The sequence below is a fragment of the Limulus polyphemus genome, unplaced genomic scaffold, assembly GCF_000517525.1.
Source record: "Limulus polyphemus unplaced genomic scaffold, Limulus_polyphemus-2.1.2 Scaffold4402, whole genome shotgun sequence".
NCBI lineage: Eukaryota > Metazoa > Arthropoda > Merostomata > Xiphosura > Limulidae > Limulus > Limulus polyphemus.
In genome coordinates, this window is record NW_013670012.1 from 1 (window position 1) to 24,767 (window position 24,767).

The window sequence follows — 24,767 nt, forward strand, 5'->3', positions numbered from 1 at the left end:
ATAATTACCATACCTTATGACCCCATCAAAATAAGGAATCTAACATGACAATGGCTATCACACAGAACACCATCATTAGTGGAAGAAGCAGCTGTAAGGTCTAGGCACACATCCTTGTATAATTACCATACCTTATGACCCCATCAAAATAAGGAATCTAACATGACAATGGCTATCACACAGAACACCATCATTAGTGGAAGAAGCAGCTGTAAGGTCTAGGCACACATCCTTGTATAATTACCATACATTATGACCCCATCAAAATATAAATAAAATGTGATTTTTATTATTAGCGCATGCTGGTATTCAACTAATGCCAGAACGACAGGTTAAGTATTTTTTAAACAGCTCATTTGTTTGTTCAATTATATACAGTATGTTCAAATATGCATACTGCTATCAATTAAAAGTAAAAATATTTAGCACAAGACAAAAGGCAAAAAATTCTTTTATTCTTAATTAACTAACTAGGCACAATTTTCTGCAAATTAACTTTACCTAGAATATGCCAGGAAGGTAACTTATTGCCAGGTTACAAAATGCATATATTCAGCACAAACTTATTTTATTTCATGATACCACACTGAATGTGCTTCAATGCTGCTAAGTTTTGTAAGTCAAAAGTTACTTTTTGTTGCGTTAAACAACATTATTGAATAGAAATGATGTTGAATAACACATAAAAGTTTTAATCTGGTTTTAAAAAAGTATTTAATAATTCTGAAGTCTGCTTTGACCATATAAAAAAAGCATGTTGGATTAGGCATGTAAAAAACAAAATGAAAAAGTTATGCTACTGAAATTACCTGAAAATTACACCTGAATCAACAAGTAATACTAATGCTCTCTTACATTACAGTTGTAAAAAAATGACAAGTCAGATATTCATACAAATGTACCTACTTTAAATTTACAAGCAACTACATTAATGTTTTTCATGAGCACAGACATGCAATATTATTGAAGTTATTTATGCATGGTGCCAAGCAACTGAAGAACTGTTTCTAAATATAAAACCATAACATAGTGTTGAGAATATTAAGTCCACACTGATTTGTTTATAAAAAACATTCATTATTTCATCATAACTGTTAAAAAACTTTAAAAAGACAAAATTGTTTGTCTAAGCTGACCCAAAAGAGCTATAATACTGTATGAAGAGAAGAGAAACAGAGATACAGACCTGAGACAGAGAAAGGTACAGGCTTTTGAAAATATTCAGAATATCCAGTAGGATAAGGTGGACACATGTAATTACCCATTTGAGGGGGGTTCCCATATACTGGGGGTCTTGAGACTGGGGGATAAAACTGAAACTGTTCTGTCTGGGAAGTGTTATTGTAGTTTGGATATGCAGGCACAGGTGGATACCCATGGTATTCTCCAGGTTTAGGGGGACCATAGTATCCCTGAGCACCTGAAGGATAGTATCCACCAGCAGGAAGTGGGCCTCCTCCTCCACTTATTGGACTAGGTCCTCCATATCCTGGATACCCTGGTGTTACTGGATATGGAGGGTAATTCACTTGTTGCGAAGAAACACCAGATATTACTGGTCCTCCACTAGCTTGGGGGCAGCTTTGATAGTTGACTGCTGGTTGGGGCTGCTGTTGTAGATTTCTGTTGAGAAACAAGTACGTACTTTATACATAAAATATAATTCTTTATAAGAAAAAGGCTTCATCAATAGCTGTTTTGAACAGTATTGTTAAAATACCTACAGTAATAAGAAAAATTTAACAATATTTGACTTAAAGTAACATTCATAACCCTTGAGCAGAACATACACAATAATCAAAAGGGTTTCAAAATACCTACTTTTGATTCACTTCAAGTTGACTTAACTTATTACAAATACACACACACACATTTGCAGAGTTTCAAATAGATTTATTCACCAAAAACTGCTATTAATATAATTTTTTGGCTGTAATGCAGCTAGGTTAAATCCAGACTCAGAAAATCACTGAAAGAGCCGAAGCAATGATAGTATGCCATATTACATACATAAACGGTGAAATGATTCAGTCACATCCTCAATGATAAACGAGTTTTTAAATAATGAAATAAAACTGACATATATACATAATCTTTGATAGGTTGTTTAGGCAGAGTATTCATAATGAATCTAAGTTTCAAATGGATAGCAACTGCCTGTTGTAGAAACCTACAAGTGTAGAGGATGACGTTTCGAAAGTCTTCCGCTTTTCATCTTCAGGTCAGTGTGGTGTAGTTTGGTCTTTATAGTGTTCTAGTGGATTGTAGAAAGCATGTTATGATTGGTTGGTTAAAACATATTTCTGATTGGAGGAGAGACTTCCTGTAGCCTCAACCAATGGTAGCCACCGTTTACTCACCTCTAATCCTGAATCTCTGTTTAGTGAAGGTTTTATTGTGTTAATGTAAAATGATTCTTTAATTTTTCTTGTCTTTCAAAATTTGTCTGTGTCGATGATTCTAGCTTTTTCTCAGTTTAAGTTGTGTCCAGTTGACATGGAGTGTTCTGCAATGGCTGAATCTTGTGTTTTCATGAGTCTTGTGCTGTCTTTATGTTCCTTTATTCTTGTCGCGAGTCTTCTTCCCATTTCTCCAATTTATATTTTGTTGCAGGAACACGGAATTTCATAAATGACATTTTTCTGTTATTTGTTGGTAGGTTTCTATTTGTTCTTCACCAGAATTGATCTTAGTGTTTTGTAAGATTTCCACCGGATGTCTATGTTGAATTTCTTAGCTTTTCGTTTGAGTTTTCCACTGACATTTTTCAGGTATGGGAGGTATATAGTTGTAGTGGTATATGGTTGTAGTTTATTTTTCTTTTCTGTTGTGGTCTTCTTCAGGGAGTTCTTGATGAAGGAAGAGGTGTAACCATTCTGTTTAAAACCACTAGCACCTCCTTACACTGTATGCTAGCCAACTATTAGTTCAATAATAACCACCCCTAATGTATGAACTAATAATCAGTTGTATAAAAACTTTCTCATTGTGAGTGACCTTGGTAATTGGTGATAATATCTTGGTTAGTGAGATAAGTAACTCACTGAAATGGCTGAGTTTACTCAATATACTTCTCTTGTATAATATTGAGGGTCAACTTATGTTTCCACAGATAATCCATATATTCAAAGTACATGATAAAGTCATATTTAGCACTACTTGGTGTCTATTTGAAAACACTAATAACTTGGTTTGACTTCGATAATTTTTTACTCTATTATAGATACACGAGTGTTATGGTGAGTAAACTGGCAGTCAAACTGAAACCAGCTATCAGTGTTTTTATTTGAATATCTCAAAAGTTTTAGAGAATTCACCAGTGTTCTGTGAAATGTGAGAAAAGCATTAAATACACTCATAATTTGGAATGGTAAAGAAATACAAAGATACACTATAAAATAAAATTAACTTTACTTTTTCTTGTGTTATTTATTATTATTTATTTCACTGTACTTCTCATTCTTCCAGGGTTTTTAACAGGCTTCATTGGGTCTGAAACGTTGTGTAAAACAGAATATACTTTCTTCACAACTGAAAAGTTTCTGCTCCTTATTTTTTGGTTTGGTTATCATAACACAACAGGCACAGTGTCCACACCAGTAAGTGGACACTGTAATTGTAACTTGCCTCAGGATACATGACCTTGTGATCTGTTGTACTAGTATGGTATGGGGTGTGTAATTCATGTCACTAATACACAAGTGTCAGTAAAGGAAACCATAACTGATTCAAATTCAACAGAGGGACTTTACAGATGTAAGGAAAGTAAATTGTCACCTCTTCTCTTGATTTAGTCATTTTGTGCAAAATGTCATGAGAACCTAGGATCAAAAATAATGCCAACCTTCAGAAAAGTAATATGTGACCTTGATTAGGTGTCATCACACATGGAAATGTCAATACTAAACTGGTTTCTCTTGTACAAGAAGTGTATAAAGTATTATGAGTTGAATATATTTTTCAGCTTTTCTTTCAAATAAAGAGAACAGTTCGTAATCCTAGTTTCATGATTTTAATAAAATGACCATTTGTGTGTTGGTTACCATTTCAGAAAATGAGATGTTTCAGTGGAAGAAGCAAAATTAAGATGTTACAATAATTGATTGAAGTTATAATTTCAGTTGATGTTGGGTAGCATTAATAGTTAAGCTAAACAGAAGGCTATGATAAAGTAATTACTTTAGGGTAAACAAGGTAATGAATGGGTATATATGAAAATATATATGGGCAAAAATAAATACATGTATGATGTATGCATGTTTTTTGTTTTCCCCCATTGCGACCTTACTCCCAGCAAATTAGGGGTCGGCTGATAATTGTTGTAAGCCAAGAGAGACTTACACCCATGTGGCTAGCCTAGTCAGCTACCATATAGGATGAGCACGTTCGGTGGCAAAGATTTGAACTTGTGACCCTTGTGAACTTGCGATACATGTATGATGTATGCATGTTTTTTGTTTTCCCCCATTGCGACCTTACTCCCAGCAAATTAGGGGTCGGCTGATAATTGTTGTAACCCAAGAGAGACTTACACCCATGTGGCTAGCCTAGTCAGCTACCATATAGGATGAGCACGTTTGGTGGCAAGGATTTGAACTTGTGACCCTCAGATTGTGAGTCGAGCACCTTAACCACCAGGTCACAAGTATCTGTATACATACTAATAACACAAGTGTGATCTTTATACAATGTTTATCATATAATTATTTTGATATTGATGGAAAAGCTAAATACAATGTATAGCTGTTGCAGTATTCACTGGTCTTCCTAGTTTATATTTTAAATCATAATTGTCAAAAATTACCAGAGAATTTATGATGATTAATGACAGAAAAAGAGCATTCTTTCAACTTTTTCAGATGCAAAGAAAACTGTCCTGTTTTATGTGGCAAGGTAATCCCCTATCCCTTTTGCATGCTTTTATTTACAAATCTTATATACTGAACAAATATACACTAAAAACTAAGAGTTGCATGTGATCAATAGTTGTCAACCAAACTCAATAGCTTGTTTGTTACCATTGAATATTTGACTTACTAATCGAACCAGTGGTAATTACAGACTCTTAGAAGAACAAATCTTATTTGCACAATTATTAATGTCACATTACTATGTGAATATGATTTTTGACTGACCAGTTACAGAAGTGCTCTTGTCTAGTTTGACCTAGAATTCAAGTTCATTGGTTATAATACACAAGATTTGATTGGAAGAAGGCTACTGAAAAATCCACCCACCCACCTTTCATTTCTAAACAAATCAAATTACTAGTAAGAGGGGGAATTTAACTCCATTACTGCTGCATTGCTGCCCTCTTAAGTCAGAGATTATTACTAGAGCTGAGTGAATCATACTCTTGTTTGTTTGTTATGAATTTTGTGCAAAGCTACACAAGGGTCATCTGCGCTAGCCTTCCCTAATTTAGCAGTGTAAGACTAGAGGGAAGGCAGCTAGTCATCACCAGCCACCACCAACTCTTGAACTACTCTTTTACCAATGAATAGTGGGATTGACCGTAACATTATAGTGCCCCCATGGCTGAAAGGGCGAGCATGTTTGGTGGGACGAGGATTCGAAACCGCAACCCACAGATTGTGAGTTGAGCACCCTAACCACCTGGCCATGCCGAGCCAAATCATACCTTTAACCCAAACACTAACAAAGAAAACATGAATTTCTAGCTCACCCGAAAACCATCAAAAGCCCAAGAATTTTCATCTCCACCTATTTCGCATGATGGAATAAAAGCCATTGAGGCCCACCCAATTTTCATTGGTCCAGGTGTCATAATTTCATATTCAAAGTACCTGTGTAAATAAAAAATTATGATAAATCATAATTATAGAGAAGTAAAAAGCTTTAAATCTATTCAAAATTTTAAAGAAATTGTATCAGTCTGTACTATAACTTTAAAAAACATTTAGACTGTTAAAAATAAGTATTAATGTTTAAGCAAAAATTCAGTTCAGAGATTTTTAACTAAAGATTTAATTACATATTATCAATTTGAACACTATGCAATAGATGTGAATGCTAATTTTCAAAACATATAAACCACAGAATATACAATAATCTTTACATTACTTGCAAAGAGTGTCAACATATATATATTTTTTAAATATATGCATTTCAAGTGCACTACTGTCACTTTATTTCCTACAGAACTTACCACTTGCCAGAAGTGACAGCATAAATACTCTCAGCTCTGAGGGTCCTCTGATCATTCTTGGATTTTTTAGTGGTACTCACTATGCCTAAACACAAATAAGAACATAAAACTTTAAAACCACTCTTTCAAATTTCAAGCTGATGATGTACACAGAAATCTACACCAAGTTGACAAACCAGTTTCTTGTTATAACAAAGTCTGATATAGAGTTGAGAAACAGGATATCAAGTTTCGTAAGATTCTCCACAAGTTTGGACCTTTATTTATTAATAGTATTTAAAAGTTTCCTCTACTTTTCTATACATATAAAACAACTCTATTATTCGAACCAGCAAGTCATTGAAACAATGCTAACCAGACACTTGTGTTTAAAATAAAAAAAATAAACTATGAAATTAGGAATATTTATGGTTATTAACATTTTGAATGGGTTTAATTAACTGAAAGGCAGAAAATTCTGGTATTAAGCATTAACTCAAAAAACATGTTACCAATTATAAAGTTATATGTAATACATGTAAAGTGTGTGTGTCAATTACACCAACATACCTTCGGTGCTTTCAGCAGTAGGAGGTTCTAGGATGTATCCATAAGCTAATAGTGTGCGTACAGTTTCACTTGCAGTATCTCTACAGGGTGATAACAAATATTATACTTCCAAACTAAACAGTTAAGTTTTCTACATAAACTATAAACATACTTTAAGAGCTTATAAGCCTTATACTAAAATGAATTAGCATTTGAATTCCAAAAGTTATTTTAATACTGAACTTGTTCAGCAATCTTTAAAGATGAGAAAACTTTATAAAAATAATTGAACAAAATTAAGACTATTTGTTGTATTATTATTATAAAGTCCTGTAAACTTTCTCAAATATAGAAAAATACGATGGTCTAAATATAAAGAGAAGACTTCTTCACCTGTTTGCTTTTTTGATAACTTCATCTACATTCTTGTAAGGCAGGAGGTGTGGACTTCTTCTGAGCAGTGAATCCTGATTAAATACAATAAAATCCACGATCAGTTTTTAAACCTATAACTTTAAGTACTGCATAAATATCAGAATTAAAGAAAGAGATTCAACAGGTACATGAATGAACTAAATACCAACCTCATTGAGACCATACGTCCAGCCCTGTTGAATTCGTTCTTTTGCCCAAACTTTGTGTGTGTTTTCTGCAAGTTGATCAATCAGATCCTCCATTTTTTGAGAAAGTGTTATGGCACTGAGATCTAAGGGCGCTGGTTTATAACCATTTGACTGAAGGTATGGACTGGAAAAAATATAAAATCAAAAATAATAAGAAATTTGATACATAGGATATGACCATTAATATTCAATACCAATATTTCTCACTTGTTTGTATAACACATATATTTTTTACTTGTATTTTAATAATACACTTCACTTATTCTGCTCCGTTACATCAGCATGTTCTTCATTCAATCTGTGAAAACTTCATTAAATAATATAAATATGAAGAAATACAGACTGTTATACAGAATGCCCAAAAGTTGTGGAAACACTTTTTAAACATCATACCACAAAAACTGTTTAACACAGAGATATACAGTTTGTTGCCAGTTCAAAAATAATGTTTACATTTTTTCAATGCCTATAGTTCAACATGTGTACCACGAGTTACATGCAAAGTGTCCAGTACCCAATTTCTTGCCAAGTGTTTTGCAAGACTGTAGGAGTAACCTACGGCTTCTTAAATGTTGACACAATTCATCGTTGTCCTTAACCTTACTTGCATAAACCAGGTCCTTTATGAAGCCACATAAAAAACAAAACAACATATGTGTAATGTATGGATAATGTAGGGGCTAGCTAACTGAGTCTCCCAATCCACCAACTTGGGAATGTTTCATCTTTGTGTTGCTTGTGTCATCTTACATTGATGAAACCATTTGTACTATAACATATATTTCACTTCTGCGCTGTAGTTCCTATTTTGCTTCAGAATGAAATCCCATGCTTTTCTGATACATAAAATTTATGGATTTTTTTTAATGGCACTCTAAAAAATTTCAAATATTATTCTTGTGAAACAAACCATGTGTTTTTATATAAAACAATTTTCTCAGTATGATTTTTCAAAAGTGTTTCCAAAATTCTTAGATACCCTGTACATTAAAATATGCTGCAACAATACAAATTTTAAATTAATAGTCTTGTTTTGAGTTTACTTACTGATTATGGAATATTTTATTACAAGTTACAGCTTTTACAGTAAGGAAGATTATTTTTAGAACAGGTACGATGTTTTGATCACTGATGCAATCATTCTTGTGTACTTTAGAACGATCACACCAGTGTACCACCTGTTCTACAAACAAATCTTTCTTATTATAAAAACTGTAACTTGTAATGAAATAATACAAATTTTAATCATTATAATAACGAAACACAACTCTTTTTTTTACTTTTTACTTTATTCAGTTAATTAATATTCAACTGTCATTTTTATGTTGTTAAACACAGGTAAAAGTTTTAGATTTGTCACATTTAACTTCATTATAGGGTAATTTTATATTATCCTTTGAATTAGATATAAAAATATTGTGATAATTATAAAATGACGTAAAAGCTTATCTTACTCATTATGGAGTTTCACAGTTTTGATCCTTGCAGGAGGTTTATCTAATGTAATATGATATCCAAGGGCCAAGATTGTTCTGTGGTTGATAAACAAAAATATCTTTACAAAAATGGTCAAACATAAAATTATCTTTTGTTGTGATGTTCCTACTACATTATATACACAAGATCTAGAAACTGGATTCTGTTAGTAAATAAATTGGGTTACCAAACATATGTACAATAATAACCTTTCTGATCTAAAGACCCTTCAGGAAAGAGGATGAATACTGGTCCCACTGCATATAGTAAATTAATCATTGCCTTACTAGAGGCAATCACAATCTAAGGAACTGTCTAGCTTAGTTAAAGAGAAAGAAAATAATCTGTAAAACATTTACACCACTGTACAGTAGTGTGTTGTCTGTCAGTAGGCACTAAAATGATGTTACCTAAGAGACGTTTAATGTTGCAATTTGTACTGTCGTGACATTAATAAAATGTGTGCATGCCATGAATCACAAGAATAATTATGCACTCTGTAAGCTACAACACGGCATGAAATATGAACTTCTAAAGCTAGAAATAAAAATATTTGTTATTCTTAATTTTGGTTTTATTTACTCTTGAAACAGAACACTTTCAGGGATCCTGTGGAAGTACATCTAGTATTTAGTCCTGATGACTGTCAAAAAATATACTCTGTATGATAGAAATGTATCAAATTCATGTACGTTACCCATTTGAATTACTCTTTAAAAAAATTGAATGCCAGGAAAACTATTTTTACAAAATAAAAGGAACAACACTCAATAACTCACTTGAGTGTCTGAAGTGCAACTGTAGTGTCATATTTCTTCTCAGCACTCGGAAGTTTTTCAAAGGATGTTAAGCATGGATGTCTCTTAAGAACATCATCTCTGATCTATAAAAATGGTAAATGTCTCAGCAGAAATAACTGGTTATAACTAAATATTCAAGAATTTACTTCCTGTATTGAAAAAAATAATTCAGTATAGAAACAAATTATGTTTCATACAAAACAAAATAGCAATATTCATATTTTTATCTACTATCTTCTACTACATTTCAAAAATAAAGCTTGGGTCTTTAGGTGTATCTAAGATATTACCACTTCACATAAAACAGAAAACACACACTCACCTCACCATATACCCAGCCACTGTCTATTTTATTCATAGCCCACACTTCATGAATATTTTCTGCAAGTTTATCTCTGACATTTTCAATGTAAGCTGGAAGATTAACCTAAGGGCAAAAAATGAATAAATAAACATTCCATTAGAGGGTATATCATCATATGGGTCTTAATACAGGGTTTATACAGACTTTTTCAAAGAACAAAATTCCAATGCTCTTTCCAGGATCCATATTCAAATTTCTAAGACTCTTGAATCGTGCCATGCATGGCATTTTCTTTGGTTTCATGAGGTACAAAACTTGCAGTAGCTGATAGGAGATATAAATAAAACTGATTTTAATAACACAATTATTTCTTGAGGATTTTTTACTAGAACTGAAATCTAAGCCCTTTTCAGGAACCAAGACTTAAAAATGGCCATTTTTCTATAATTTCCAGTACTGAATTTTTAGAACTTACTTTACATTACCGTCTAGGATTTCAAGAATATAGGTTTGGTTTGTTTGGAATTTCACGCAAAGCTACACGAGGGCTATCTGTGCTAGCCATCCCTAATTTAGCAGTGTAAGACTAGAAGGAAGGCAGCTACTCATCACCACCCACCGCCAACTGTTGGGCTACTTTTTTACCAACAAATAATGGGATTGATCGTCACAATATAACGCCCCCACAGCTGAAAGGGCAAACATGTTTAGTGGGATGGGGAATTGAACCCGTAACCCTCAGATTGTGAGTCAAGTGCCCTAACCGCCTGGCCATGCTGGGCCTTCAAGAATATGAGTGAACCCTGTTAGTACTATATATATGTATATACAGATTGTGAGTCAAGTGCCCTAACCGCCTGGCCATGCTGGGCCTTCAAGAATATGAGTGAACCCTGTTAGTACTATATATATATATATATATTATATACAGAGCAAGTCTTCTAGATAAGTATGCATTATGTTAAATTTAAAACATTATTTACTTACTACTTTAGGTAAGTTACAGCTTGCCATTCTTTGTTTAAAGAAAGTTCTACAATGTGTATTTACCTTCCATTAGAACATAAATCAGAATGCACAAGTCTGCTCAACTCACTCTTTTAAATAAATATTACAAGTCTCCTAAAAACAACCTTTTTTATGGACTTATTTTATCTAGGTATTTATTTTCACTATAGCTGCTCACATGTTTCCCATATAGTTGCTGATTTATCTCAATTTGATGTTAGTTAAACAAATAACTATTTATTGTTTTACATTTCTAATGTATAGTACAACATCAGTCTAAAAAAAATATTACATCATATAGTGATCAAATCTACGGTACTTACTCCAGAAGTGTCTACCGGGGTGGGTACAAAAGCTGTGTCATCCAACTCCAGTGATGGACCATACAAGATTCCTTTATTAACTTCTCCAAACTGAAAACAAGGTTCTACTGTCAATGATTGTTGTGGAAGCAAGGATTCTACTAGAGGTGAATGTCCATTTGGTGGTCCATAGCGTAGTCGACCTTGATCTCCTCCAAACATAAAACGACAACTAAAAAAAATACAATATTTCTCCAATTTATATAGGAATTAAGAAATTCACCAAATTGAACAATATATTTTGAAGTTTTTTCAACTTTGGTGTTCATCTGAATTTGTTCTGGTAATGAATGTCATTAACTAGATATGTTTAACAAAGAACTAGGAACATTCCATACAAAACTAACTAAATAACTGGAATACAACTTCTTTGAAACCATATAAACTTCTTTCATAAAATTTACACACATTCTATAAAAGCCAAATGTCTTTCTAAGAACACATCTAAAATATCAGCAGTTACATAATATAAATATATTTCATTGAGAACACATATAAAAATATGAAATACCACATAAAAATAGTTAAAAACGTATACAAGTTTACTTTACCGTTTACTTAATGGCCTAACAATAAACTTAGTGGCTGTAAATTAACAATGCTTTTTTGTTTATGGGTAAAATAATAATAATCATTACTAGCTAGTTAATCAGACTGATATGAACAATAAACACATATAATGATAAACAGATAGTAGCAAAGACAAACAAATGAATAATAAGAGACATAGATATACAGGAATACAGAGAAATGTAAGATGAACAAGAATACCTGAGTTTAGCTGAGAAGCTAATAACAGGATAAAACATCCCATCTGTGTTAAAGTTTCTAAAGCAACCTTTCACCTTCACACCATTAACAGTAAATGTGATGATGGGGATATTCAGATCAATGATACAACCAATCACATCTCCTTTCTGGATGTATGGGCTATGGACATGACGAACCAAATTATTTCGTCCAGCTACAAGTATAACATTTCAATTATAAGCAAAGATAATATACAGCTAAGTAAAAACACAACTTTTACATCAATACATTCTTTTAACTTCTTGAGAATAAGTAAACCTTTAAAGTTGACAGAGATTATCAATATACAGGGTGTCCCAGAAGTCTGGGCCCATGGGGAAAATAGACATTATATTCTTAAAGTTAAAAACACATTTCTAATGTCAGTTGTACATATTTCAGGAAAGAAAATACTCTGATGGCACAGTATACCAAGAACTGATATGAGTATGGTTGTTAATGACATGCAATTTGAATAATAGATAAATTAAGAATACATTGTGTATTTTTCCCTATGGGTCCATATTTTTGGGACACATGCATTTTTTTATCTTTTACTTTCTTGATATTTGAAAAACATTATAATACAGAAGTATGTAAATACTACATTTTAAAAGAAATTTCAAAAGAAATGTTGTCCTTTGATCAGAAAGTTATCTTTAATAGGTAAATGTTCTCTAACTTGTGTAAAATATTGGATTTGGTGAAGATGTGCATTTCATTTTATCACCTCCAGTCTGATGGTTTAGTAGTATGGGTAATACAGACTGTCAAGCTTCCAAAGTTTGTTAATCCAAACTGAATCAAGAGGGACAAACACTTACTGTACATCATGATGACACATCTGCTCAACAGTGTTTGACAAATATGCTCATGTTTGGGCAAAAAATCTCGCTCCCTGTAAACATGAGATACTTCCCTCCTCCTGGAACAGAATGTACCACAATGTCCACAAGAATATGTGGACTGATTAAGGTCTGCATTTATTAACACACAGAAGTTTGGATGTAAACAACTAGGAAAAGCCACTATACAACAGAATAAGTGTTATGATACGACAGGGAAGGAACAAATGTACCAGAGTGGAAACTTAATGTGGATTTGTCACATGCTAGAGATTGACAGGACCTCAACCTGTGTTACGATGAGCCTGTCCATTAAGGTAAGAGTTAGAACAGTCAAGAAGCATATGAAAGCTCATATTACACATTGACCGGCTCCTTCATGTGTTATCAATGCTCCTTTAGTGAATTGACTTGATAACGAATCAGCGAAGGAGATCAACAAGTCAGAGGAGCATGGCTTTATCACACTTCAACCCAGAAGATGAAGAGAAAAAAGTTGAGGGTAATTATCTGGTTGTTAAGGATAAGCCATGAGGATTGGGAGGCCAAAAATAGCCTCCCAATTGATATAGCTGAGACTAAACTCAATCATGAAAAAGCAAATGGCTGGTGCCAGTAGATGTAATGCTTAGTTCACCAACAGTTTGTACATCTGACAGCTAGCAAGTTTGAAAAATCAGCTGAAAGGGCATTGAAACCCTTGCTTTCTCAGCTTTCAGGAGTTGCGACCTTTGCTTTCTGAGCTACTGAGGAATTTTTTCAAGACAAAATATTTGGGACATTTAGTGAGAATAAATCAGCTGATCTAGCTGAGAGATGAAAACTCTTATGAAGAATACTACATGGTCCTCACTATATCCTTCCTGATACCTCTGACAAGCATATGCCTTCTTCCCCTGCAGTGAGGAAAATGTTTCCTCTGAGTGTAGGTTGATATGTACTATATGTAGTAAAAGCATAAACATTAGCCCTGATGTGTAAAAAGTTTAGCTGAAAAGTTTTAGTTTAATTGAATTCTGTTTGTGATTATTGTATCACGATGCCTGGAAAGAAAAACTAGTTGAGTTTGGTGGCTCACAGATGGGAACACATTATTGTACAGCAGCTATTGAAAAGTAGCCTGTATGATGTTGGTTGTTTTTGAATTTTGCACAAAGCTACATGAGGGCTATCTGTGCTAGCCATCCCTAATTTACAGTGTAAGACTAGAGAGAAGGCAGCTAGTCATCACCACCCACTGCCAACTCTTGGGCTACTCTTCTACCAACGAATAGTAAGATTGACCATCACATTATAATGCCCCCATGGCTGAAAGGGCGAGCATGTTTGGTGTGACAGGGATTCGAACCCACAGATTGCGAGTCGAGCACCCTAACCACCTGGCCATGCCGGGTCCCTGTATGATGTGAGTGAGGAAGGTTGAAATATTTATGAGTAGGTGAAATAATTAGTAGTAAAGGAAATTTACAGATAGTTGTTTAGATATCATAAAAAGTATAAACTTAGTGTACCCAGCATTGTATCTGATTATGATGGAATATTTTCAATCTTGTGTATTGAAATCTTTAATAAGCATACAATTTCTAAATATTTTCTTATGACTGTTTCAGTATAAGGTGTAATTTAAGATGTATTAAAATGGAAACTGTAAGTGTACTAGGAGTGGATGGGGGCAGAAGTAACACCCATGTGTGAAATCATACCCAGCTAGTACTAAAACCTGTATATGAAAAATAATGTAAGCAGTAGTGGGTTCTAATAATCACAAGTATAGGTTTGCAGCAGCTTACCCGAGTCAACTCGTGTAGGAACAAGCTATGTAGTCTTCACCTGTTTTTTTCTTATTAGACTCGAAGCTCTGTTTATGTACCAAAGGGTAGTAGTAGAGGAAATGGTTCTGGATTGAAAGGTAAGTTGTGTTGGACATTGTCAGAGGAATGGCAACAGGGAGAAACAAAGGTGTAAGTACTGGGCAAGCAAAGACTCAATGAAGCCTGGGAACTGAGATTTTCTGAGATGTTAAGTAAATAGGGTACAAGCATTTGTGAAGCCCATAGAAATGTTGTTTAACCAAGATAATCTATTAACTATTCTGGCTTTAAAAATTGTTTTAGAGAAGATTTTGGTCATAACTGGATGGTTACGACCCCTTTTACAACCTACACACCTGGCTGACCTTCTGATCAATTGAAATTCATCTCAACTTACACTTTAAATCTGAACTTTGCTACTTAAGATCAAATTCTTGACTTTTTGGTAACCTTATTCTTTAATTAGCAGGGTGCCGTTATCTTGTGTGCTGAATCTTCCAAGGGTATTCAAGCTATCATAGAAGGATAGATATTGTTTGATGATGACACCAAGCAGTGAGATGATTCCATCTTTGTAATACTGTCATACTGGAGTACATTTTCAACCCAACTGTTGAAAGGAAAGACAAAGTGTACCTCAATTTTGTGATGAAATTTGATCCTCATCTATTCTTGTTTTTTTATTCGGTGTATTTATATAGATATTTTATTGGAATGTTCTGTTGTGTATCCACATACAATTTATAAGGGTTTGTCTTGCACTGTTAATTACAACATATTCTATTTTCTTCAACGTTAGAGGGTTGTTTTGTGCTTCTTCCTTTTATTTCATACAGAGCATTGAAATGTATTTTTGTGATGTGGGGTTATGCTCTATGTTGGTTACTTTTTATTCAGTGTTAAAGACTGTGGAAGAGATCCTTGGCTAGTACTAAAACCTGTATCTGAGAGAAAGACATAAGGCCAGGGACCTAACAGAAAACAGTTAAGCTGTATAGGACATTGGGAATGGCAACAGGGGGAAGCAAAGCTGTAAGTACTGGCCAAGCCTGGGGACTGAGATTTTTAAAGGTAGTAGAGATATATTTTCTACAGGAAAATAGGGTATAAGCAATTGTGAAGCTTGTTAAGTTGGTAGTTTCAGTACTAGATGCATGGCATACTTTATGCAAGAGTCCAAATTCAGACCAATCACAAAACTGGAAAGAAAAATGTGGGTTCAGCATAATGTTATCCATTATTCAGCTAGAAATAAAGGTGGGGAATGGCAAATAGAAGGAACTTCAATATTTGTTTGATGTTTCTTCATGTGTGTAAATTAGTTCCAAGTATAGTTCTTTTGATTTGCTGTGAAGATTATGAGTTAGATATTATTGCTAAAAGTTTTATTTTTTGTCAAGTGAAATTGAAATGTGAATTCTTTGTTAAAAGGTTTGTATTTTGATGTTGTACTATGTATTATGTGAATTTGCAATGATTCGTTGTTAAAGAGTATTTTGTATATAACATTAGACAGGCATTTTATAAATGTATTAATCAAAACTGTCAATGATAAATATTTTATTCCTTGTATATGGTTGTACTTTGACTACAGTTTATGGTAAATGTATACCATGTATCAATATGTGCTTGCATTGTTTTTAAAGAGTATTTTGAAGCAATTATGCATGGATTTCTTTGTTAAAGGTCTGTGACATCTGTGTTGTGTTTAAGGTTTTACAGAAGTGAGGTTACTGCATGTATAGATTTTATTGGTTTTAAAGTTAGATTTAACTGTTTGATTAAAGACAAGCTTGAAGTAAGGGAGAGGGTATGAGTGTGGTGTATAAGGGGCAGGCTTTCTTAAGTGTCCATTTTTCAACAGGAAAATGTTGAAAAAAATCTCCTATGAATATGATTTATAAAATTCTTGAAAATATAACTACTGAAAACCTTGTGCCAAAAATCTAGCACTCAGGCTACATTATATCATATTTTTCCACCTTGATGAAGATGACTTGTGTTTTTCACATGTGTTCTCCTTTACCAATTAATATTGTACCTGGAATAAAAAGGCAAAAAACAAACAAATTATATGAAGGTTTTTCCCTTCTGTTGCTTTTTTTCCAGTTATAATATTTCAGCTGCCGACTTTGTTTACCATCCATTCTAAAAATACAAATATGAAACCCATTACCAAAATACATACCACCTCTGTATATTAGCAAAGATAGGTGTAGAAATTAATGTGATCACCATTACATTTCTACAGAAAATCCAGCTATAGCAGGCTAATAAGAATAGTTATTTTGTATTAGACTATTTCCACAGATCATAAACATAAATGTATATTATAATGTGGCATTATACTAAGAAGTGCAAAGCATATATAAGGAGTTGAATTAATTAAAATAGTGATCTCTTTTACCCATTCTGTGAACTCCTTTACATGCATCTCACTATGTCCTCAATTATCTGTTTTTATAAATAGACCCCCTAACTATCGCTCACAGATTTAGCTTTGTGATTTATCAATCACTTAAACTTAAAAATATCACCTCTCACACCATTTGAATGTTAGTTATACAGTTAAAGAGATACACACATGTTATGTAATCCCACTTTCAAGGACTTTTCTTATAGGAAATGAGTTGATTTGTGACTAATAAATTTCAAATCCACCCTACCCTAACCATCTGCAAATGGAGGAAACTAAATATGGCGGGAAAAACATTATGCACTCTACATATTCTCCTCTGAAGCAAAACTGAAGTAAAGGAGTTCATGCAATTTCATGTTCAATAATTTTTATTGAAGAATGCAATTTACTCTTACCCTTTCAGGTATTGATAACAACAAATGTCTTGGTAGTTGTGTATAACGTTATAACAAAATGACATAATTTGAGTATCTACACTAAATATGCGTAAAGGAGATCACATGCTTAAAAAACTAATCTTATTAAAAGCTTCAAATGGACATACCAAAAATTTCTATTGATACCCTGTGTTTGGGGTATGATCAAATCAAATTATACACTTTTCGGATTGATTTTAGACTCTTAATCTTTTTGCTTACTGAAAAATTTGTAATTATTGTCTTGAAAATAAACAACTGTAAAGGAGAACACATGATTACGGCAACATGTTATTTTGGATATTTTTATATGTGAAAAAGTAATGGAACAATTAGCTAATAACAAATTTCCAAAACATAAATGTTTACCAACTAATCACAATAAAGGCTTGAGTCATTCTTACAATTTTTGTGTTTGAACTATTGCTTTGAAATTAAATTTTTCTGCTGGTAACATGCTACTTTTAACACTCCACCATTGTTTATTTCTTTGGTTTGCAGGAAAAAAATTAACACAAACTCAACATATTAAATATGTTTGGAAAGCTCTGTCCATAGTCTATCATTTAGAAATTATTATATGTTTGTGTAAGGTATGTACTCAGAGAAATTTGCCCCAGAACATTGGCGACATCAAATTGGACACATAAGAAAGCCTGGCCCATAAACATATCGTGCATTTTCTACCTTCTTGTTTTAATGTAGTATTATTCTAAATCTATCAGTAATTTCTGAGTATGTGCAGTTTTCACATAACACATGATCAAGAAAGTTTTTAAGTTGGTTTCATTCTAGCTGCCTTTGTTCATCTGTACTTCTATTAATATCACACCTGTTCTGTCCAAGAAGGATATGACTGTAACACTGCATGAAAGTATTTCAAGGTCATGGCTTCCTCTATATTTGAATGAGATTGATCAGTAGTGCTCATAAATTCAACATTACTTGTGAAGTAAGGAACATTGAAATTGAACAGTCTGGCAGATGATCTTGGCCAGATCGGTTTAAAAGAACAGTTCCAATCCAGTACAACCAATTAATCCAACATACAAACTCTATATCATAAATCTTCAAAAACGTTTATTAGTAACTCTTGTTATAACCTTTAAAGAAAACTGTGATTTCATAACTTAGTTTAGGAATTATTTTACCTGACCACATGTGAGCTCCATCAAAACCAAAAGAGTACAAATCATCTCCAACTCCATTGCCACCCCACTTGGATCCTCCACCAGGGTATGGTATGTAGCCAATTGTGTTGGCCCAACCTACCCGAAAATGAGGGTCTAGATGAGTAACCATTTCCATGTGGTCAACCATAGCTTCAAAATACCATTTCCTAAACATAGCAGAACCATCCACCTTCCCAACATAGATGTTTGGATGCATGCTGGAAAATAACGAAACACATTTTTTTAGTACAACTGGTGGATATTACTATTTGAAAATTAAATTCATGATTATAAGCGAATAACCCGATTTAAGAAAATAACTTTGCCAAAATTAATTTAACAAATAAACATAAAAACATGAAAGAATATTCTAAATGAAATTAAGGGTTGAGAGGTATATTTCTATAATACATACCAAAAAGAGGAACTGAATACATATAAAATTTTTAGTTATAAAGAAGCATGCTGACAGAAAATATCTGAATATTTTTAAATGTTCTGGACTTTAAATATGCATTTTTTTTTTTCAGAACACAGTTTCCAAAGAAAAAAAAAACATTGGTCTCACCTTGTTACATGGTCAACAAGTTGAGTCTGAAGTAACAAGTTCTTTCCTGGTAGCAGATTATCACATATATTGTTCTGACTGCTACGTACTGCCACTCCATTACCCACACAAAGTGAACAAAGAACATCCAAGACCTACATGAGTGTTAGTTTTATGTTCAGTCATTTCAATCTATTATTTATCAAAAATGGCACTGGAGATTTGGGGAAATAATAAACTAGAAATCGTTGTCAACAATAAAGTAATGTAAAGAACAATGAATTTTCTTTGCTTTTCAATATGTTATGTAATAGAAACACTGAGCAAGTTAACTTACCTTTTTTCACTGTGAAAGTTAAATTTCAAAGATTTATGAAAGTAGAATAAAAATAAAAACAGCAAATTACTGATTATTAGAAAACAAAACACTCACTACAGAGATTCTACCATATCTATATGAAACATTAAAACTGTGAAGGTAATTTCAAATTAATATAACATCCTATCCATTAAATTAAACCAAACACTAAAAACCTCAATGTCAACCATTATAATTCAAATATTTATCAAGCTTTCCCGTAAACTCCATTAAATCAACTACATCTACCACACCTGAAGTCAACCCTTTCCAAGGGCCAACCACCCTGTTAAAAAATAAAGCTGTCTTGGCTGGAGGTGACTCCTATCCTGCCAAAATTTATATTGCAGTCTCCTAGTCTTAACATTCTCACCATTAAATACAAAAAAAAAGATTATGCAATAACACTATCAATTCCCTTAACAATATTAAAAAAAAACTCAATCACTGCCACTCTTTTTTTATCTATAAGGAACATGCCTATCTTGAATATTTAAACAAATTATTCCACAGTATCTTCAAGTAATTCAGTTGCCCAATTCACAAACTATGATTCTTGTTTAATCTTTTTGAAATTTGGAACAAAAATCTCATTATTACTTATCTTCATATGCAGCAAAACATCAAATCAATTGTGCAATGATTACTTGCACCCAGATGTTTCCCAAGCTCTACCACATCCACTATTTCTATATTAGAAATTAACAGTAAATGTAAAATAGCATTGTTTCTAGTAGGTTCTCTAATCAATTGTTGAAGAAAATCATTCCTTTCTTCCTCATGATTTGACTTTAACATTTCCCAATCTATATGCCTGAAGTTAAAATCTCCCATAATTATAACCTCATTAACAGTTGAATTCTTTATCTCCCTGTAGAGTTACTTGTTAATTTCATCAGTTTCAGCTGGTGGTCTATAACAAATTCCAACCACAAGCCTTCTCCCCTTATAACCACTAACAGAAACTCAATCAGATGTAGCCTCATTACTGTTAGCATTCATATCCTCAACCTGAATAGACTGTAACTGATATTTTACACATAAAGCCACCAGTCCCTCACTTTTGTTTGGTATTCTAACCCTGTTAAACAACCTATAACCCTGTATTTCAAAGAAATTCCTGTCATCAAAATGGTCTAAATTTAGCCAGGCTTCAGTTATTCCTGTTATATCAAAATCCTCTTTTCTGATCAATGCTCTAAAGGCAACAAATCGATTTCTTATACTTCTAGCATTACAATAATAACAATATAACCTACCATTAAAACTACCTTATTCTCACACTATACCCCTGTTATACAATACTTCTAACATTACAATAATAACAATGTAACCTACCATTAAAACTACCTTATTCTCACACTATACCACTGTTATTCAATACTTCTAACATTACAATAATAACAATGTAACCTACAATTAAAACTATCTTATTCTCACACTATACCCCTGTTATTCAATACTTCTAACATTACAATAATAACAATGTAACCTACCATTAAAACTATCTTATTCTCACACTATACCCCTGTTATTCAATACTTCTAACATTACAATAATAACAATGTAACCTACCATTAAAACTATCTTATTCTCACACTATACCCCTGTTATTCAATACTTCTAACATTACAATAATAACAATGTAACCTACCATTAAAACTATCTTATTCTCACACTATACCCCTGTTATTCAATATTCTATATGATCCTAGTGGTATACTGTAATCACTGGCTACATATTCAATATTCCACATTATCTTAGTGATATATATACTGTAATAATTAGCTACATAGTGACTGACTTTACGATCCTGGTAATATAATTTTTTGTTGTAATTCTTTACATTATTAAAACCTACATTATTTCCAAGCTTTATCAATGGCATGAGAGTAAATACCTAACAAAGTGTAATTCTTTGCCAGTCCTTAACATACTCCTAATATAGTAAGCATCTTACAAGATAAATGTAGTTATTAACTAACTCCAAGCTGAACTTACGAGTTAAGATGACAAAATGAATGCAAACATAAAACAATACAATGTTACTTAACTTAAAATATCCACAAGTGTGAATATACAAACAATACAAAACCACCACTGATCTAGCTTACTTTTGGATCCCTCCCGTGTTTTTCTAGCAGTGAGATAATGACTCTGATGTGTTCTTCTTTCATCATATTCAGAGCTTCAGGACTGTCAATCAACACACAGTGTAAGACATCCAGCATGCCTAGGTTAGAAATTAAAGAATGTAAAATTCTCTAGTAACTGTTAACAATTTAAACATGTTTAATAAATATAAATAAAATACTGTTTTATTACAAGTTACAGCTTTAACAGTTAGGAAGATCATTTTTTCGAACAGGTAGAATGTTTCTATCACTCAAATCGTTCTCAAATACACAAGTTTTAACATAAAGTAAATAGTAACACCTATGTTACCATTAAAACTTGTGTACTTAAGAATGATTGCACCAGTGACTGAAATGTCAGACCTGTTACTAAAAAAATGAATCTTCCTTACTGTAACCATTGTGAGTTGTAATAACATAATACTTATAACAGGTAAGTAAACTCCAAATGAAATTAAGTAAATTATTGTTTAGTCTTGTGTGTTTAGAGAAATAATATTCCTCTAAATATTATATCCTTTTCACTGGATACAAATTATGAGAAGGTTGTGGTGTTTGGTAGAATGATTATTACTTAAAAACGTGTTATGTTACAGTAGATAAGTCAAATAAATAAATTCACTCACCTGTGCCTTCAGATGCTTGCTGGCTTCCTAACCTGCTGAATAACCAGTCTAATCTGTTTGACTGAGCAAACTGGGCACAGTTGGTGTGATTTCCCTTAATAATGGCAGCTGGTTTAGAAACACAACAATTTTAAATATAATTTATCTACAAAAGTAATATAATGCATCATATATTTCTTTCCTGTTTTAAAAAATGAAATGATATTTTTAGTATTAGTATTATAAATATTAGTTTAAAAGTATTTGTTCAGGTATTAATACTTGGATATTCATGCAAAGCTACACAAGGGTGAATGAGTATTATCAATTATACAAAAAATTCCTTATTTATTGTAGTTGTAGTTTGATAAATACACTTATTTTTTGTATATTTTATGTTGTATTCATTCAAGTTGATAAATTCATTCATTTTTGTTTATGTTGTATTTATTTCAGTTGTAATTTGATAAATACATTCATTTTTATTTATGTTGTATTTATTTTAGTTGTAGTTTAATAAATACATTCATTTTTGTTTATGTTGTACTTATTCTAGTTGTAGTTTGATAAATACATTCATTTTTGTTTATGTTGTGTTCATTCTAGTTGTAGTTTGATGTATATTTAAATCATAATAAAGAATTTTGTATTTTGATTTACTACTTTTCTGTCTTTTTTCGAACTGGGGTGAGTAAACTGTTGTTGAAAACTTACAGGGCCAAATGATATTGGAAAAGGTTGAGAAGTGCTAGACTAGAAAAACTGGTAAGAAAGACTCCATTAAAACATCTGTCTCTTTAATAGCAAACGTTTTAATGACACCCAATTCCAACTAAACATACCTAAGAGTTGATACAGATAGCCAGATATTGCTTCCCAGTGTTGGCAACTCTCCTCTCCAACTAGGGCAACAAAATATCCTTGAGATGTGATTATGTTGATTTTATCAATGGTCTCCAGTATAAGATTTAAGATACCCTATATGAAAGAATTATACATATACATAAAGCCTATACATATACAACACAAAATATGTCTTTTAAACATACATCAATGAACTCTATAAATTCAAAGCCATGGTTCAGCCCAAGATAAATGGAATAAGAAATATTTATGTAAATGAAAATAATATATACTGTTTGTTCTTAGTTAAGTATAAATCTGCACAATGGGCTATCTGTGCTGTGCTCACCACAGGTATCAAAATCTGTTATTTAGCATTATAAGTCTTTAAACTTACCACTGTGCCAATAGGGGAGAAATATATACTGAACAATAGTTAATCCAATATTTCTTCTAAAGATCTTCAGCCACAGCTTTGTAAAAATAAATATTTTAACTTACTTGATTTCTCCTATTTATTGATATCACAAATAGTTTATTTTTATTATTTAAAAATAAATAAAACAGTACAACAAAATTTTGAAAGTTAATTTCTAATTTGTTTATTTTTCGATGCCTTCTAGTGGTTCCTTTTCAGGCAATGAAAGTTTGTTGTTGGATAACAAGTAAAAATCTCCATTTCCTTGTATATATATAAAATATTGAATGATAAATTAGGCACAATGCCATAATATTATTCACACACCAAAATTAACTTAGGTTACTGTTTAATACGTTAAAAAGGAATCACAAACACCAGAAATATTATATACATATCATCATTATAACTGTATTTCTTTGGTTTGCTGACCCAAGCTATGCTGATGAGCCTTAAATAGTACTGTTACACCTCCAGTCGTTAGTTAATTTTCCGTAAATTCGTTCCGACGAAACTTTAGCGACACAAGTCCTTTCTTAAATAAAACTGGTTTATTGTTTCCGAACACAACTTTACAATACACTTAATTTCAACATTTGCTCTATAACAACACTATAATTCACGTCTCACGTGGCCAACAATATTTTGTCCGCATACATTTAATTACTCATTCACTCTCCGTCGCTTCGTGGCCAGTCTTATATACAAGACTACATTATATCTAGAACAATCACGAGATTTAAGGAAAAGACGTGAAAGTTCGAGAATGACGTGGCTTGATACTAGTCACATGACCTCGATGTCGTAACACTGCCCCTTCCTTAGTATTGTTCGTCCTGAACAATAGCCACTTACATTAAACCAATAACAATTAACAATAACTTAATTAAATGTACAGAATTACAAACACAAAATTACAATTCAACAAAGTCTCTTAATTTTACGGGACGTATTTTCTCCCATACTGGTCTCCGTCTCGTTGGCCTCTGCTTCACGTGGGGTTCATCTGCTTCATCAGGAAATGTCCTATCATCGGTGGTAGTAACTTCATCAAACTCTGAGTAGAGTAGAGTTTCTTCTTCGACGGTGGCTTCTTCAGGTGGCACGTCTTCAGCAGCGTCATTTGTTCTGTTGTCCA

The 24,767-nt window shown here is 32.6% G+C and overlaps 2 protein-coding genes across 2 annotated transcripts in view; both read right to left on the reverse strand.

Moving 5' to 3' along the window:
* Positions 1 to 1,186: 1,186 nt before the first annotated feature.
* Positions 1,187 to 5,624, reverse strand: LOC111088773 (extensin-2-like; the record flags this gene model as incomplete). Its single annotated transcript, XM_022399709.1, has 2 exons — positions 5,617 to 5,624; positions 1,187 to 1,623 (listed from the first exon to the last, which is right to left on the reverse strand). Coding segments are annotated over exons 1-2 (445 nt in total), but the record flags the coding sequence as incomplete, so codon positions are not given.
* Positions 5,625 to 5,677: 53 nt separating this feature from the next.
* Positions 5,678 to 24,767, reverse strand: part of LOC106471089 (ryanodine receptor-like) — a 47,473-nt gene continuing 28,383 nt past the window's right edge. The window contains exons 15-29 of the mRNA XM_013931677.2: positions 23,211 to 23,346; positions 22,390 to 22,497; positions 21,743 to 21,861; positions 19,291 to 19,424; positions 18,702 to 18,940; positions 12,042 to 12,234; positions 11,232 to 11,442; positions 9,919 to 10,023; positions 9,576 to 9,679; positions 8,775 to 8,852; positions 7,282 to 7,444; positions 7,091 to 7,164; positions 6,719 to 6,798; positions 6,170 to 6,254; positions 5,678 to 5,807 (exon numbers count right to left, since the gene is read on the reverse strand). Of these exons, the coding sequence (XP_013787131.1) occupies positions 5,678 to 5,807; positions 6,170 to 6,254; positions 6,719 to 6,798; positions 7,091 to 7,164; positions 7,282 to 7,444; positions 8,775 to 8,852; positions 9,576 to 9,679; positions 9,919 to 10,023; positions 11,232 to 11,442; positions 12,042 to 12,234; positions 18,702 to 18,940; positions 19,291 to 19,424; positions 21,743 to 21,861; positions 22,390 to 22,497; positions 23,211 to 23,346 (1,959 nt within the window). The remainder of the gene's footprint in view (positions 5,808 to 6,169; positions 6,255 to 6,718; positions 6,799 to 7,090; positions 7,165 to 7,281; positions 7,445 to 8,774; positions 8,853 to 9,575; positions 9,680 to 9,918; positions 10,024 to 11,231; positions 11,443 to 12,041; positions 12,235 to 18,701; positions 18,941 to 19,290; positions 19,425 to 21,742; positions 21,862 to 22,389; positions 22,498 to 23,210; positions 23,347 to 24,767) is intronic.